General features: G+C 58.6%; 2 protein-coding genes across 14 annotated transcripts in view; both read right to left on the reverse strand.

Moving 5' to 3' along the window:
- Positions 1-224: 224 nt before the first annotated feature.
- On the reverse strand, positions 225-5319 carry OTX1 (orthodenticle homeobox 1). 2 transcript variants are annotated; one of them, XM_085054350.1, is made up of 4 exons: positions 5076-5319; positions 3473-3588; positions 2812-2963; positions 225-2146 (listed from the first exon to the last, which is right to left on the reverse strand). In XM_085054350.1, the coding sequence occupies exons 2-4, from the start codon at positions 3567-3569 to the stop codon at positions 1391-1393; spliced, it is 1005 nt and encodes a 334-aa protein (XP_084910476.1). In that variant the 5' UTR covers positions 3570-3588; positions 5076-5319; the 3' UTR covers positions 225-1390. The 2 variants fall into 2 exon arrangements, with proteins under 2 accessions (XP_084910476.1, XP_084910475.1); XM_085054349.1 differs by having other exon boundaries at positions 3473-3938; positions 5076-5317.
- Positions 5320-7704: 2385 nt separating this feature from the next.
- EHBP1 (EH domain binding protein 1) overlaps positions 7705-13438 on the reverse strand; it is a 200855-nt gene continuing 195121 nt past the window's right edge. For all 12 annotated transcript variants that reach the window (XM_085054353.1, XM_085054362.1, XM_085054361.1 and 9 more), the window contains 2 exons: positions 8891-9005; positions 7705-8715 (listed from right to left, as the gene is read on the reverse strand). In XM_085054353.1, the coding sequence (XP_084910479.1) occupies positions 8625-8715; positions 8891-9005 (206 nt within the window). In that variant the 3' untranslated portion in view covers positions 7705-8624. The remainder of the gene's footprint in view (positions 8716-8890; positions 9006-13438) is intronic.

The following is a 13438-nucleotide window of genomic DNA, read 5'->3' on the forward strand; positions in this document are numbered from 1 at the left end:
GCACCACGGGGCGCCAATTAATCAGTAACCAATTAGGCGTCAATTAACGCAAGAATGGGTCCCCAGCCCGCGCCTGCAGAGCACTCCGAGCTCATCACACACATCCCCATCCTGCTGGCACCCCCAGGAAATATTTCCCCGTTCCTCACTCTCCCCAGGGAAGCATCATGAGGAAGAGGAGGCAGGAGGGAGGGAGGGAGGAAGGAGGACAGGACACGGCTACGTTTATTAGTTTAGATTTTATTGGGGTGGGGGGAAAGAAAGGAGGAGGGGTTGCCTTACAGTTGAAGGGGTTACGGCATCAAAAGTCACACGGACGCTGTCCCTGTCCCCGCAGCGGGGCGAAGGCGGCGGGAAGCCGCAGCCCAGGCGGGGGAAGCAGGAGCGCAGGGCTGCAGCCCCGACCCGCCGCAAGGCACCGACCGACACAAGGGGCTCGAAACAACCACAACGAAAACCGAACCGAAAAACACACTCCGAAACGCCGTGCGCCCCCCCTCCCCAGCCCCGAACCAGAGCTGCTCGTCCCTGCAACCCTCCCCCCCCCAAAAAATAAACCAAAACTTTTTTCGCAGCTTCTTTTTTTTTCCTCCTTTCCTTTTATTAATTTTTTTTTTTCCAAAAGTTTTGGGTTTTTTTGGTCTGCAGGTTGTGGATCAGCTGGGCAGCCTTTCCCTCCCCCTTTGCCTCCCCTCTGGGCACCTCCCGTGGCCGCTGCCTCCCCCCTCAGCCTCAGCCCCAGGACGGCACAAAAGCTTGTGCAGAGCCCTCGATGATGGACGGAGGACGTGAGATGGGGAAAGATTCTTTTTTTTTTAGGGAAGAAAATTAAAATTAAAAAAGATTTTTTTTTTCCTTTTTTTTTTTTTAACGTTCTGTTCCTTGTTAGACTCTAGATAAATGCCAACCCAACAGCATCAACTAAAAATAATCGTGGTCACTGGAACGGACCGAGTATTTACATCATTCCCGCCGCTCCCCGCGGCAAGAGGCTGTACAGGACTGGCAAGCAGGGCTTTTGCACCCGCAGGGGCTGAGGGTCCCCCAAAATCTGGGGGGCACTGGCAGGGCAGGAGCCAGCCTGCGCCTCTGCCCGGGGGGCAGCCGGGGACACGCTAGGCTTTTAAATTTTATTCTTTTTTTTTTTTTTTTAAACTCCTCTTCTGTTGCGTTTAAAAAAATAATAATTATAATAAACCTGGTGGAGCGGTGCAGGAAGCAAATAAATATCAGTCAGTAGAGATGGGGGCGGCAGGACCTCCCCAGGGCATCGCCACTGCTAACGAAGAGGGAGGAGGAGGAGGAGGAAGAGCCAGAGTCCTGCCCAGGAGGCGGTGGGGAGTCCCCGGGTGGGGGTCAGTGGCAGCTTGTGGGGACACCGATCGACCCCTCACAAGACCTGGAAGCGCCAGGACGCCTGGTCCTTGTAGTCAAGGCAGTCGGGGGAGTTGAAGTTGAGCTTCCAGGAGGCGGCGGCGGCGGCGGCGGGCTCCTTGTAGTCCAGGCAGTCGGAAGAGTTGAAGGGCAGCCCCGTGCCGCCGTAACCCTGGTGGTGGTGGTGGTGGTGGTGGTGGTGGTGGCCCGAGCTCTGGCTCAGCGGGTGGTGGTGGTGGTGGCCCGGCACCGAGGAGGGACCCATGGGGCTGAGCTGGTGGGGATGGTGGTGCGAGTGCATGGGCGCCAGGTAGGAGCTGCAATCCACGCCCCCGAAATAGGACGAGGAGGGCGGCGCGGGGTAGCCCTGGCCGTAGCCCCCGCCCTGGCTGTAGGACACGGGGTAGGAGGCGGAGGCGGCCGAGGCGGCGGGGCCAGCCCGCTGCATGCAGGAGGCGGCGGCGGGCGGCAGCGGCTCGGGCACCGTCACCCCCGCCGGGGCCGCGCCGGGAGAGATGGAAGCGGGGCTCCAGATGGACGAGGCCGGCGTGCTGAGAGAGGCCGGGGCGCCCACCGGGGCCGAGGAGGCCGAGCTGGAGGAGGAAGACGAGGCGGAGCTGGAGGCTGCTGCCGGCGGCGTGAACTGCCCGCTGCTCTCCGAGCCCGAGCTCTCCCGAGCGGGCGATGATTTCTTCTTGGCCGGGCGGCTCTTGGCCCCTCCGCCGCTCTGCTGCTGCTGCCGGCACTTGGCGCGGCGGTTCTTGAACCAGACCTGGCGGGAGAAAGCGGGGAGCGAGGGTGGTGGGGTGAGCATGGACAGGACAGACCCAGCAGGGGCTCTGCAGCCTGCGAGCAGCCAGCTGGCCTCGCCCTGGCACCAGTTCTCCCAGTACCCACGCCCAGCCGCTGACACTGCACCCTCACATCCCCAAAAATTCCACGCCCGCCTGGCATCCCGGCCACCCCATAACCTGCCAAAAGCCAGGATGACCAGGGTCAGGCTGTGGTGTCCCAGCTTGTGCACATCCCTGGCACACTGACAAATACATGGGTTTGGGAGGCAGATCCTGCGTTGGGTGCTGCCTGCATATCCCACCCTGCTGGGTATCCAGAGAGCACTGCCCAGAGGGAATACCTCTGGGAAGCACCCAGGTGGTAGGGCTGCTATACCCTGGAGCAGGTGGAGGGCGACGGAAATATATGAATAAAATAAAATTAACATAAGGGGATAAAAATAAAAATAAATGCTCCCTCTTCGGCTAAATGTCACCACAGCGGGACAGATGGGAGCCCACAGGCATCCCTGTCCCGAGGAAACAGGGATGAGTGTGGATGGAGCACCTGAGCTGAGCAGTGCCAGCTGAACTGGGGTGGCCCTGCATCCCTGCATCCCCCCATCCCACAGCAGTGCAGGATTCCCCCACGCAGGTGCAGTACCTGGACTCGGGATTCGGGCAGGTTGATCTTCAGGGCAACTTCCTCCCGCATGAAGATGTCAGGGTAGCGAGTCTTGGCAAAGAGAGCCTCCAGCACGTCCAGCTGCGAGCGGGTGAAGGTGGTGCGCTCCCGCCGCTGCTTCCGCGGGGTGGCTGGGGACGAGCAGCACCACGCTGGTCACGCTGGGTCCCCAAGCACCTCCCGCACGCCCCGGCACGGGGGGAGCCCCGCTGTCCCTGGGGCAGGGCCCTGAGGGGCACCCCAGTGCTGACCCCAAAACAGTGTCCCCCCACGCCCACGGCTGCCGGACCCCATCCCGCTGCGGGCAGGGAGAGGGGCACAGGGATGGGGAAGGGTCAGGCCTGGCTCCGGCGGGAGCTACGGGGAGATTTCGTTGTGTCGAAAAAAAATACTTTCTTTTTGTATAATTTAAAACTTTTTTTATCCTTAAAAACCCCTGTGAAAACGAATAAACCCCGGGGAAAAGGGGGAAAATTCAGCTAGACCCCAATCTCCCCAGGCAGGAGTGAAGGCAAAGGGGGGAACCCAGCCCACAACCTACCCTGAACCGTACAGCCCCACCGGCCCCTCCAAACCCACACGGGATGGAACTTTTCCCCCTCCTTGCTGGAGGGATGGTGGGACTGGGGGGAACACTCACCCGGGTAGCCCACGGAGGGATGCAGCAGGTCCATGGCGGGCCCCGTCAGCCCCAGCCCATTCATGCCGTAAGGGGGCTGTTTGAGGTAAGACATCATGCTAGAAGCCGGGCAGTTTCTTCCAAAGTCCCGCAGGAAAAAAAAAAAAAATTCAAAATCTAATCAAATGTATGCGGCGGGGAAGTGGGAAACGGAGGGGGAAAAATCTGACAAAAAGAGCCCCCGAAAAAAACCCAAACGAGAGGCAATAAAAATTTAAAGCCAACGACAATTCAAAAACGGAGCACAAAGTCGGTGTGAAAGGAGTTTTTTTCGTTCCGTCCCGCCGTCACAGCCGCGACGTCCTCGAGCGATCGCAGGTGAAGTGAGAGAAAAATAAAAAACGAAGGGGAAAAAAAAAATTAAAATAACAACGAGGATCGAGAAACAGGCGGATTTCTTCCCCGCGCAGAGGCGAGGCCGGAGCGCCTGGGGAGAGAGCGGAGAAGAAGCGGGTGAGGCTTCGGCCGCCCGAGTCCTGCCGGGGGGTTCTCGGGGCTCCCACCCGCGCAGGGGCTCCGCGCCGGCGGCTTCCGATCGCTAATTCGATTATTATTTTATTTTCAACGAAGGCGAGTCGCGCGCAAGTGCCGAGAGGCAACAGTGGCCGGCGATCGGGAGAGATAAAGCAATTATTTAAAAAGATAATTGGATTAGGAATCAAAAGGAGGTATCAGAGGAGGGAAGTATAATTAATTTAAAAGCGAGCAGACGGGGGACGTTTTAATTAGAAATGGATAAGAGTTAAAAAGGGGGAAAAGGGAAAGAGAGCGCGGCGGCAGCCGAGCGGGAGACAGCGGCGGCAGGCGGGACGGGACGGCGGCAGGGCAGCCCGGGGGGCTCCGGCAGGGCCGGCGGGGCGACGCGCACACGAGAGCTCCGGCGGCAAAACGCCGCGGATGAGCGCGGAGGGGAGCAAGGAGCGGAGAGAGCCCGGGCGGTCCCGCCGAGCCCCGGGGAGCCCCCGCCGCCGAGGCTGAGCAGCTCCCCCCGAGCAACGGGGCAGCGGGGGCACGGCGGGAGGTGAACGCCGGGCGGGGGTTCGCGGTGACCCCCTAGGCCGGGCGCGGGTCGGGCGGCAGCGCCGTGACCCGGCGTTGCATAACTTTGTCGGGACGCGGCGGAGCGGGCCCGTCCCGGGCGGAGAGAGCGGGGAAGAGGGGGGAAATCAAAGTGAAAAAGAGAAGAGAGCAAAGAGGAAAATCCCGAGGCAGCCCCGGCCCGGCCGCGCTCACCGCCCCTGCCCACGGTGCCGCGGGCCCGCTACGCTCCGTCCCAGCGCCGCCCGCCCCGTCGGTGAGCTCTGTGCCCGCCGCCCCCGCCCGCCTCACCTGCGCGGCCACCTGCGGAGCGACTGAGCGCCCGCCCGACGGCCGCGGCGGGGGCTGCGCGGGGCAGCGCGGGGCGGAGCGGGCGGGGGGCGCGGAGGGGGCGCGGCGGGGGGAGGGAGGGAGGAAGGGAGGGAGGGGGGCAGGCAGGTGAGAGGCGGGCTGGGGAGGGGGGCCGGGGGGGCGCCGCCCGGAGCCGAGCCGCGCACCCCCGACTTGTCGGGGTGCCCCGCGTTACCTTGCCGGCGGCCCGCGCTGTCGGGGCGATGGAGCCGCGGCCCTGATGAGGATTGATCACCTACCCCCGGCCCTACCCTTGTATGTGCGCGCAAAGCAACTGCGTAACCAGCCCGGCGCCAATCCCCGGCCGCTCCCCGCCTGACTGACAGCCGCCCGGGCAATGGCAGCGCGGGGCGACGGCTCCTCCGCACCGCCCCGCGCCGCTCCGCGCTCCCCCGCGCACCGACCCCGGCGCCGCGGAGCGCCGGCCGGCCGAGCCAGGGTGCGGGGGGCGGGCGCTCCGTGCCCCGCGCAACCTCCGCGGAGAGGGCGGGCGGTGGGAATTGTTGGAGAAGTCCGGGAGCGGAGGGGGGGTGGGTGAGCCGCTCCGCGCCCGCGCAGTTCTGCCCCCTCCCTGGGGAAGCCCCCCACGCCGCTGCGCGTCCCCGCCGCCCCAGGAGAGTGCAGAAAAAGTTTCGGCCGCCGCCTTCGCCCGCACGGAGGGCGCTCCCGGAGAGGGGAGGCGGTGTCGCGGCCCCCCCATCCCGATGCCCGGAGGCTCTCCCAAACTTTGTGCTTTAAAATCCCAATAAAACTACAGCGGCCGCAGCTTTCCCCGCGTGTCCCGAACTGAGGGGCTGCTGCGCGCCGCGGGGGGCGAGCGGGCGGGGGCCGCACGGGAGCGGCGGGGACAGGGGCGAGGTGACACGGAGCGCTCCGCGGGGCCCCGCTCGTTGCTCCGGGCGGCGGGGTCGGGGCGCGGCGGCCGCGCAGGCGGCGGAGCAGCCCCGGACCTCTAAAGAGGCTCCGGTGCGCGGCTTTTGTTGGTCTCCCCAAATCAACTCCCTCTAATTGCAGTGGAGCTGAAAGCGAGCTAATGTTCAAAGGCGCTGCCCGCCAGCCCCGATCGCAGCGAGGTCTCCCGGGGGGAAGACTTTCCCCCCCATTTTATTTTGTTTCTGTTGGAGTTTTTTTTTCCCCCTTCTTTTCAAATCTTTTTCCAGTCCGAGGAGGGAACCGTCTAAGCCGGGCGGGAGGGAGCCGATGAGCAGATGAGCAGAGCAAAGGAGGTTAGCGAGCTCCTCCGCTCTCCCGCAAAAGTCAGCGACACGGGCACTTCCCGTAACAAAGGCGCCGCGGCCCATTCACAAAAAAGCAAAGGGAGAAGGAGGGAGGAGGAAGAGTTTGCGGGGGCAGTTCACCCCCCTTCCAGCCCCTCTCCCCCGTTTTGCCCCGCTCCTGCCGGGGCAGTTCCTGGCTCGGGCTGCGCTCCCCCCCGCCCCCGCCGCCTTGCCATCACTTGGCCCCGCCGGGCAGCCCCGGAGCTGGCGGGCAGGAGGCTCCCCCCGAGGCTGCTCCCCCCGAGGCTGCTCCCCACACACACGCACCGGGGGGTATCCATGCGCCCCCAAGCCTCCCGCAACTCCCGCGGTTGCCCAATCCCCAATTGCGGACGCCTCCCCGCAGGCTCGGCCGGGGGCTGCGGGCAGGGCGGGCGCGGGGCTCGCCACCCCCCCGAGGTGACAGTCCCGGCCACTCCGGTTCCCCCTTCCCTCCGCCGGACGGAGCCGCGGCGCCCTCCCCGCTGCGCCCAGGTAAGGTCGGGCATGGCGGGAGCTGCGGGTGGGCAGGGGGCTGGGCTGTGCGACCCCAGCCCCGGAGAAGGGCAGGGGCAGTGCGGTCCGGCTGCGGGCTTGCCGAGCTGGGGGCGAAACACGAGGGACACGCACACTTACTTTTCCCTCAGCCCAGTGCCTGAGTTACTTTTTTGGCTTCAAAAGCTAGGCAAACACCGGGCCCCCAGGCCGGGAGGATGCTCGCCCGCGGCCCCCCTCGCCCCAGGGGCAGCCCCACACTTCAGGGCTTAGCAGGTCCCGGTGCTCCGCCGGAGCTTTTGCTGTTCTCTCCCCTCCCGGGTCTCCGCCGCGCTCCGCAGCCGCGGAGCCTTCGGAGAGTGTTCCCTCCCGTCCCCAGCCGCTGTATTTTTACGGGAGGGCAGAAGAGCAAGGTGGAGATCGCTGCCCCAGCCCTCCCGGCGCCGGCGTGCTCCGCGCATCTTCCCAAACTTCGCACGGGGTCAAACCCACCTGCCGACCCCGGGGCAGCCCCCAGTTTCCCAGGCCGGCACATCCCGCGGCACCGGCGGCCGCTCGCACAGAACCGGGCGCTTCCCTCCTCCACGGGGGACTTTTTTTGGTGAGAGCGGCAGGGCGCAGCGCGGAGCGGGCCGCGGGCCGCAGTTGCACCTAGAGCCGCCAGCACTTTTGGGGTCCTTTTTGGGGTTCCCTCGGAACGGCAGCCGCGACCCCGCAGGGTTCGAGCTCCTTCCGCCCGCTCAGCTCCCGCGGGTGCTTTCCCTGCTCTCCCGCAGCCGCGCTTTGGCCGCGCATCCCCCAGGCCGCCGGCGGGCGGCATCGACTCCGCGGGGAAAAGTTTTACCTCCCCTTCCCCGAGTTGCAGTTTACTAAAATCAAACGAAAAACTTTTCCGTCTGGTGGGTTTCGTTGCCGGGGAGGCCCGGGGCTCGGAGCCGCGCTGCCCCCCCCGCCCCCCGGGATCGGTCCCTTCCCGCCCCCCGAGCCCCCTCCCCGGCCGACCGCGGGTGGGAGGGGTGAAGGGAGTTTCCCAGGTAAAGAGGAAAGCGGCAGTTACGGTAAGAAAGATTCGGGTTTTATTGAAAATTTTATATATGACTCGGTGTTGTAATAAATAAACGAGACGAGCTCCACGAAGGGACGATGCGAGCGCGGGACACGCTTGGGGGCACACGGACGGGGCGGGGAGCGGGGCGCGCTGGGGAACGCGGCCGGGCGCAATAAATAACGCGGAGCGGGCGGTCCGGTCCGGTCCGGTCCGCGGGGGGACGCGGGTGGGAAGTGTCGCGCTGTCCCGGGCCGGGCCGGTCGCTGCCCCGGGCTGCCCCACTCCGCTCGCAGCCGCTCGCAGGGTTTTGTGCCAGCTCTGGGGGAGAAGCCCCCCGAGTAAACCAGAGCAGCTCGGCTCTACTCCCGGGGAAACGTAAAACTGATGTAATAAACCACTGGTAAATACAGCACATTTTTAATAATAACTGGGGTGGATCTGACCTAACTATAAAATGTAGGTAGCTTATTAAGTATTACATATGGCAGGACTAGATGAAACCATTCCCAATGATTTTTTTTTTCCCTATATCCCCCTCTCTAATCCTATTACGACAAAAACATTTTTATTTCAAAACTCAGCCCTCCTCCAGCTACAGAAACCAGGACAGACTATTTCTTCTCCTCCTTCCGCCCATCTCCGGCATCGCCCGCACGCCAGGGGTCTCGGCGATTCCATTTCCAACGCTTTCGGCAGGAGAGCTGAGCCCACACGGAAATCATGGGACAACGCGAGTTCGCTTGAATGGAAAACAAAAAAACAACGGAGTGGGGCCCGGCGCAGCCTAGATCTGGCCTAAGAAAATGGAAAAAAGTTTAAATTTTTTTTCAAAACATCTTTTTTGTTTTTTTCCCAGTCTCATGTCGGCATTTTAAAAACATAAGAAAGCCGCGCTGCGATTTCTCTGCCGCCGCGGGAAGGCCGCTCACTGGAGAACGCATTTCTCTTCCTTCTTGGCCATCTTGCCTTTGTTTTGCTCCAGGGTCCTCTCCAAATGCTCGTCCTCTTCCTCGGCCCTGCGGAAAGAGGCGGCGGGAGGCGCGGTGAGGGGCTGCGCGGGATGCGCTCCCGCCCCGCTCGCCTCCCCGGCCACGCCGAGCTTCCCCACGGCCACGGCGCCCGAGGACTTGGACCAAACTTTCCGTGGCGACCGTGGCAGCTCGGCGGGGACCCCCCCACTGCCCGACTCACTGCTTCTCCTGCGCGTCCAGGTCCCTGACCAGCGCGTCCCGTTTGTTAACGAGAATAACGAGTTCGTCCAGCAAGAGCTGCTCTCGCCTCTTCTGCGCCTCGGTCTTCTGCCAGTCTGCGGGAGAAGCACAACAAGAGCAGCGGTGAGAGCCGCGGCCGCCAGTGCCCTGCACAGCCAACCCGGCCGGAATCCCAGCCCGCTGCAGCCTGGCTCGGCATGGCCTGGCACGGCCCAGGGCAGCCTGGCATGGCACGGCCCGGCCCGGTCCCAGCCCTCTCTCCCCAGCGAGGTTACCGCGGGGACAAGCGCAGCCCGGCGGCGTTTCGCCCACCTTGGCTTCGGAGAGCTCAGCAGTGATTTTGGGGTCGTTTGGGTGGGGGTTTCTTTCCTTTTTTTTTTTTTTTCTCTCTTTTCTTTTTAGTGTAAAATTTGTTTTGTTTTGTTTCCCGCACACCTGGGTCCGCCGCGTTTGCCCTCCCGGAGCAAAGCCCGCTCCCCGCAGCCGCGGCTCCTCTCCCCGCTCCTCGCCCGCTCAGCGGCTGCAGGAATCTCACACTGCGCACCATATGCTCCCGCGGTAACTTTTTAAAGGCAGGTATCGCTTAATTAGCATTCCCCACTTTGAAGTAAAAAATACACTTGCTGCACAACATCGCGGGGCCCCTCCACCCCCGGCGCTGGCAGGCTGGCTGTTCCCGAAGGGATTGCTGCGGCCGGAGCGCAGCCCGGCCCGGCGCAGCCCCCCGGGGATGCCCGCAGCCTCCGGCTCTCCAGCCAGACTGCGAGGGCTTGTCGCTGTCACTCAAGCCCCAGCCTTCCCCGCCTCCCTCATTAAGAAGGTAAACAATGAAAAGCAGGAGCAGTAGATTATGAGGGAGATAGCAGGACAATCGAGGAGCGGGAGGGAAAGAGGACACCAGCTCCAAAAAAAAAAAAAAAAGGGAAAACCACCGGGAGGAGAAGCCATCGCCACCAGCCCGGCGGTGTCCTCCTCCTCCTCGGCCGCGCTTCCCGAAGGCGAAGGGGAGAGAGGGTGCAGTCCTTTTGGCTTTCTCCCCCACCCCCCCGCGCTCTGCATTGCCCTGGGCGATCATGTTAAAACTCACATGGCTGGTGCTTATTCAGATAACCCGAACAATGCTCCCCACCGGTTACCATGTGAATCTTCACAAACCCCGCAAGAATGCGGTGGTTCAAATCCCCCTGACCCCCCTCCAAAGCCAAATTTATTCAAGACAGCAAACTGCTCAGAAGCTTTATGAAAGCAAGTGGTGCTAGAGGGAATTCAGCCTTGTATTTACAAATTAAAAATTAGATGCATCATCATGCAATAAAGGTTGGAAGAGCGGCGGAAAGGCAGGAATGTGTAACCGCTTTTATCGCGCCCTCCTCGCCGTCCGCCTGGGCACACGGGCCCACGAGCGAGCTCCGGGAACAGCAGCACGCAGGAAAACCCACGGCGACACGTGTTTGCAGGCACTGCGAGCTGCACACACCGCGGCCGCGTCCTGCAGGCAGCGGGGGAGCCGCTGCGGGGACAGCAGAGCCCTTCCCGGAGCTCCGGCCTGACAGGGCACTGCCGAAACTTCCCGGGAGTTTTCATTTTTTCTCATTTTTTCCCTTCTTTCCCTGGTTCTCCTGCTTTTCCTTCCTTGTTTTCTTTCTTTCTTTTTTTTTTTTTTTTAATGTATCCCTTCCCCTCCACCGCTGCTACGGAAATAATTTTCCAGGTGTACAGAGATTAGAAGTGGAATTAGCAGCCAAAATTACTGGTAATCCAAGCCATTTTTTCCTGCCACAAAGCTGCTTTAATTTGGGTTAGCAGCCTTTCAGGTGCTACTTCTTGGAGCAGTGTCGATTTTTTTCACTGCTGCTTCCCCTTCTGCTCCTTTTGGGCAAAGCTGCTTCAGTTCAGCCCATTCTGAACACACTGCTCTGCCACTCTGCGAGTCACAGCTTCCCCAAACTGGAGGGTTTTGCCCACAAATAAAGCCCCTCACATGCAATGAGATCTCAGCATGACAAAACCGCCCTGAAAAGGGCCAAGGCAGCGAGCCAGACAGAAAAGGAGAGAGGCATGGCAGGGGATTTCAGGGGTGTTTGCTTCCCCCAGACGTGGTCCCCAACTTTCAGCTTAACTTTCCCCTGGCTTCAGCTGGGAATTGTGCTGAGACTCAGGCTTCCCTGCACATCTGGGCACATGAAGCTGTGCATGAAAAGGGACTGAAATCCTGAAATCCATTGTCTCTACCTGGACTTTATTCAATTTTTTGCAATTTTGATAGGTTTCACTTCTTATTTTTAAAGCTTTTCTCTTTTTTTTTCTTTTTTTTTTTTTTTTGTTCATCCCGTGTTCTCCAGTTTCAGCAGCAACTTTAGTTTTTGAAATACCAAACAAGTCAGAATATTTCAGTATAGGTTTTGCTCAGTGCCTCACTGTTTTTCTCTGTTAAGTCCCTTCCTAAGTGCTACAGTTCTTGTTGGTTCATCATGTAGCCCTGTGAAGTAAATAATGTCTTATCAGGATTTCATGGAACAAAATTGTGTATGTGTTATGTTTTTTGTTTGTATTTTCTGCACTTGCTTATTATAAATGTTTGAAATACACCATGAGAAAACTTGCTGGCAGAAATATTCCCTTGCAATTTTACTTCCATTTCTAGAAAAGGACTCTGCCTTTCCTCCCCCCAAAATAAACAGTCAAGCAGTAACTAGTTAAAAGGCAAACTGACTCTAGATATTTAAATAACATTTTATAGGTGACTACCTTGCAATCTTGTTTTATCCAACAAAATACTGCTGGGCAGGAGTTTTGGGAAGCATCCCTATGTTTAAAAAAGCAACTGTGTTCAAGTTTGATTCCTACCTGTTGTGCCTTTTAAGCCAGGATTACCTATAACACCTGTCACATAGAGTTACCCAGGCTGACTGCAGCTCTGGGAAGCTACAATATGGGCTGTGATTAATTTGAAGATTTCAGAATAATACTGTTATAAAAGCTACACTCTGGACAAAAATAGGATTAAGCTCTGAGGCTGTATATGAGCTAAAAGTGTTGAAAGCTAAAGCCCCCGTGCCACCACTCGCGACGGGCAGTTTAAAATGACAGAGTTTGCTAAATTCACATTGAAGTAGAAATGTTTTCAATTATTCATCTTCATTGACTTCATATTGTCTTTTTTTATTTCCCCCCACTGCTTAAACTGATAATTACTTTGAGCAAACAGACGTCCAGTTCCCATAGAAATGCTTTAATAGAAATGGTCGAAAGTTCTCGTAGCAAAACCTTCAACCTTGCCACTATAATAAATAAGCCCAGCACTTTGATGAAAATTAACACTAGTTTTGTAAAGAGCACATTGGGGGATTGCAGTCAGGTCTTATCTTTAGTTCCAGTCAACTAGCAATCCTGAAAGAGTTTGCATCATCATCAGAGCAGGCCATTTGATAGGATTCTGCTGCTGAACCTAATCAATCTATGGAATACTGTGGCTGCGCGGTGTAACAAAGCTAAAATAGATTTACAAATGGGGTTTTAGAGGATAAGCTCCTCCACAGGATTACATATTGATTTTAAATATAAAAAGCTTATCATATAAACCATAACTACAAAAATAGTGAACCTATGCATAAATCCTTTTAGAAGAGCACACACTTCAAACTATAAGCCAAGAATAAATCAAGATGTACAAAATCCGAAAGAAGATCCATTTCTTGGGCAGAAAATGAACACACCACCCCAAGGTGTGCAAAAATGAACTTATCTTTTCTAAGGAGGCATTAAAACTAGACTGAAAAAAAAATAAAAGGAAGGAGTGAGAGGAAAGGTAGCTGAAAGTGAGGCATCCCGGCGCTCGGCTGCAGCCGCAGGAAAAGCCAGGCTCTGAAATGCAGCACCTTGTGTCCAGGAGCAGCTGGCTCCAAACAGGATGCCTGGGGAGGTGCAGAGGTTAAAAACGACCCAGTTTACCTGCATTTTCTCTGGCCTGTTAGTGAGGGATTTGCGGCCCTTCTCGGTCGGAACAGTCCGAGAGGAACACTTTCTAGCTGCAAGCAGGCAGTGCGTTAACTCTCTCTTTCTTATCTCTACGGCTCCGTGGGGGGAGGGGGGGAGAGGATGCCTTTTTTTTTACCACCCTCGGTCATTCATGTGCTCCTCGTGAAGTGCGGTAACCCTCCAAAAGGCCATTCAGCCTCCATCCGAGCGGCCGGGAAGGAGCCAGTGTCTCCACATCGCTGAACATCCTAACGGGAAGCACCTCCGGCCGCCAGCGCTGCCCGCACGCTGCCCAAGCAGGCACGGCAGAACCGCCTTTATCTGCCATCAGCAGGCTCCCACCTTCTGCAAAAGCTCTTTTCTCTCCCTTTTTTTTCACCCCCCCTGTCATCAACCAGCTAAGTAAATTGGTTGACAGATTTTTAAACAGCATAGTCACGCGTGGAAGAGTTAGAGCGATTTAGCAAAACAGTAATTACCACCTTTCAAAGACTTATCTTTTTTGAGTTCCAGTTTGGGTTGGGGTGTTCTGCCTTTCTTTTAGTCAAAC

Source organism: Lichenostomus cassidix, chromosome 3, assembly GCF_008360975.1.
Source record: "Lichenostomus cassidix isolate B80296 chromosome 3, HeHo_3.0, whole genome shotgun sequence".
Classification (NCBI taxonomy): domain Eukaryota; kingdom Metazoa; phylum Chordata; class Aves; order Passeriformes; family Meliphagidae; genus Lichenostomus; species Lichenostomus cassidix.

Coding starts and splice junctions, on each gene's coding strand:
- OTX1 (XM_085054350.1), bottom strand. CDS start 3,569: ATGATGTCTTACCTCAAACAGCCCCCTTACGGCATGAATGGGCTGGGG. Junction 2,964..3,472: donor TCCCTCCGTGGGCTACCCGG/GTGAGTGTTCCC, acceptor GCTCGTCCCCAG/CCACCCCGCGGAAGCAGCGG. Junction 2,147..2,811: donor TGCCCGAATCCCGAGTCCAG/GTACTGCACCTG, acceptor TTCTCCCGCCAG/GTCTGGTTCAAGAACCGCCG.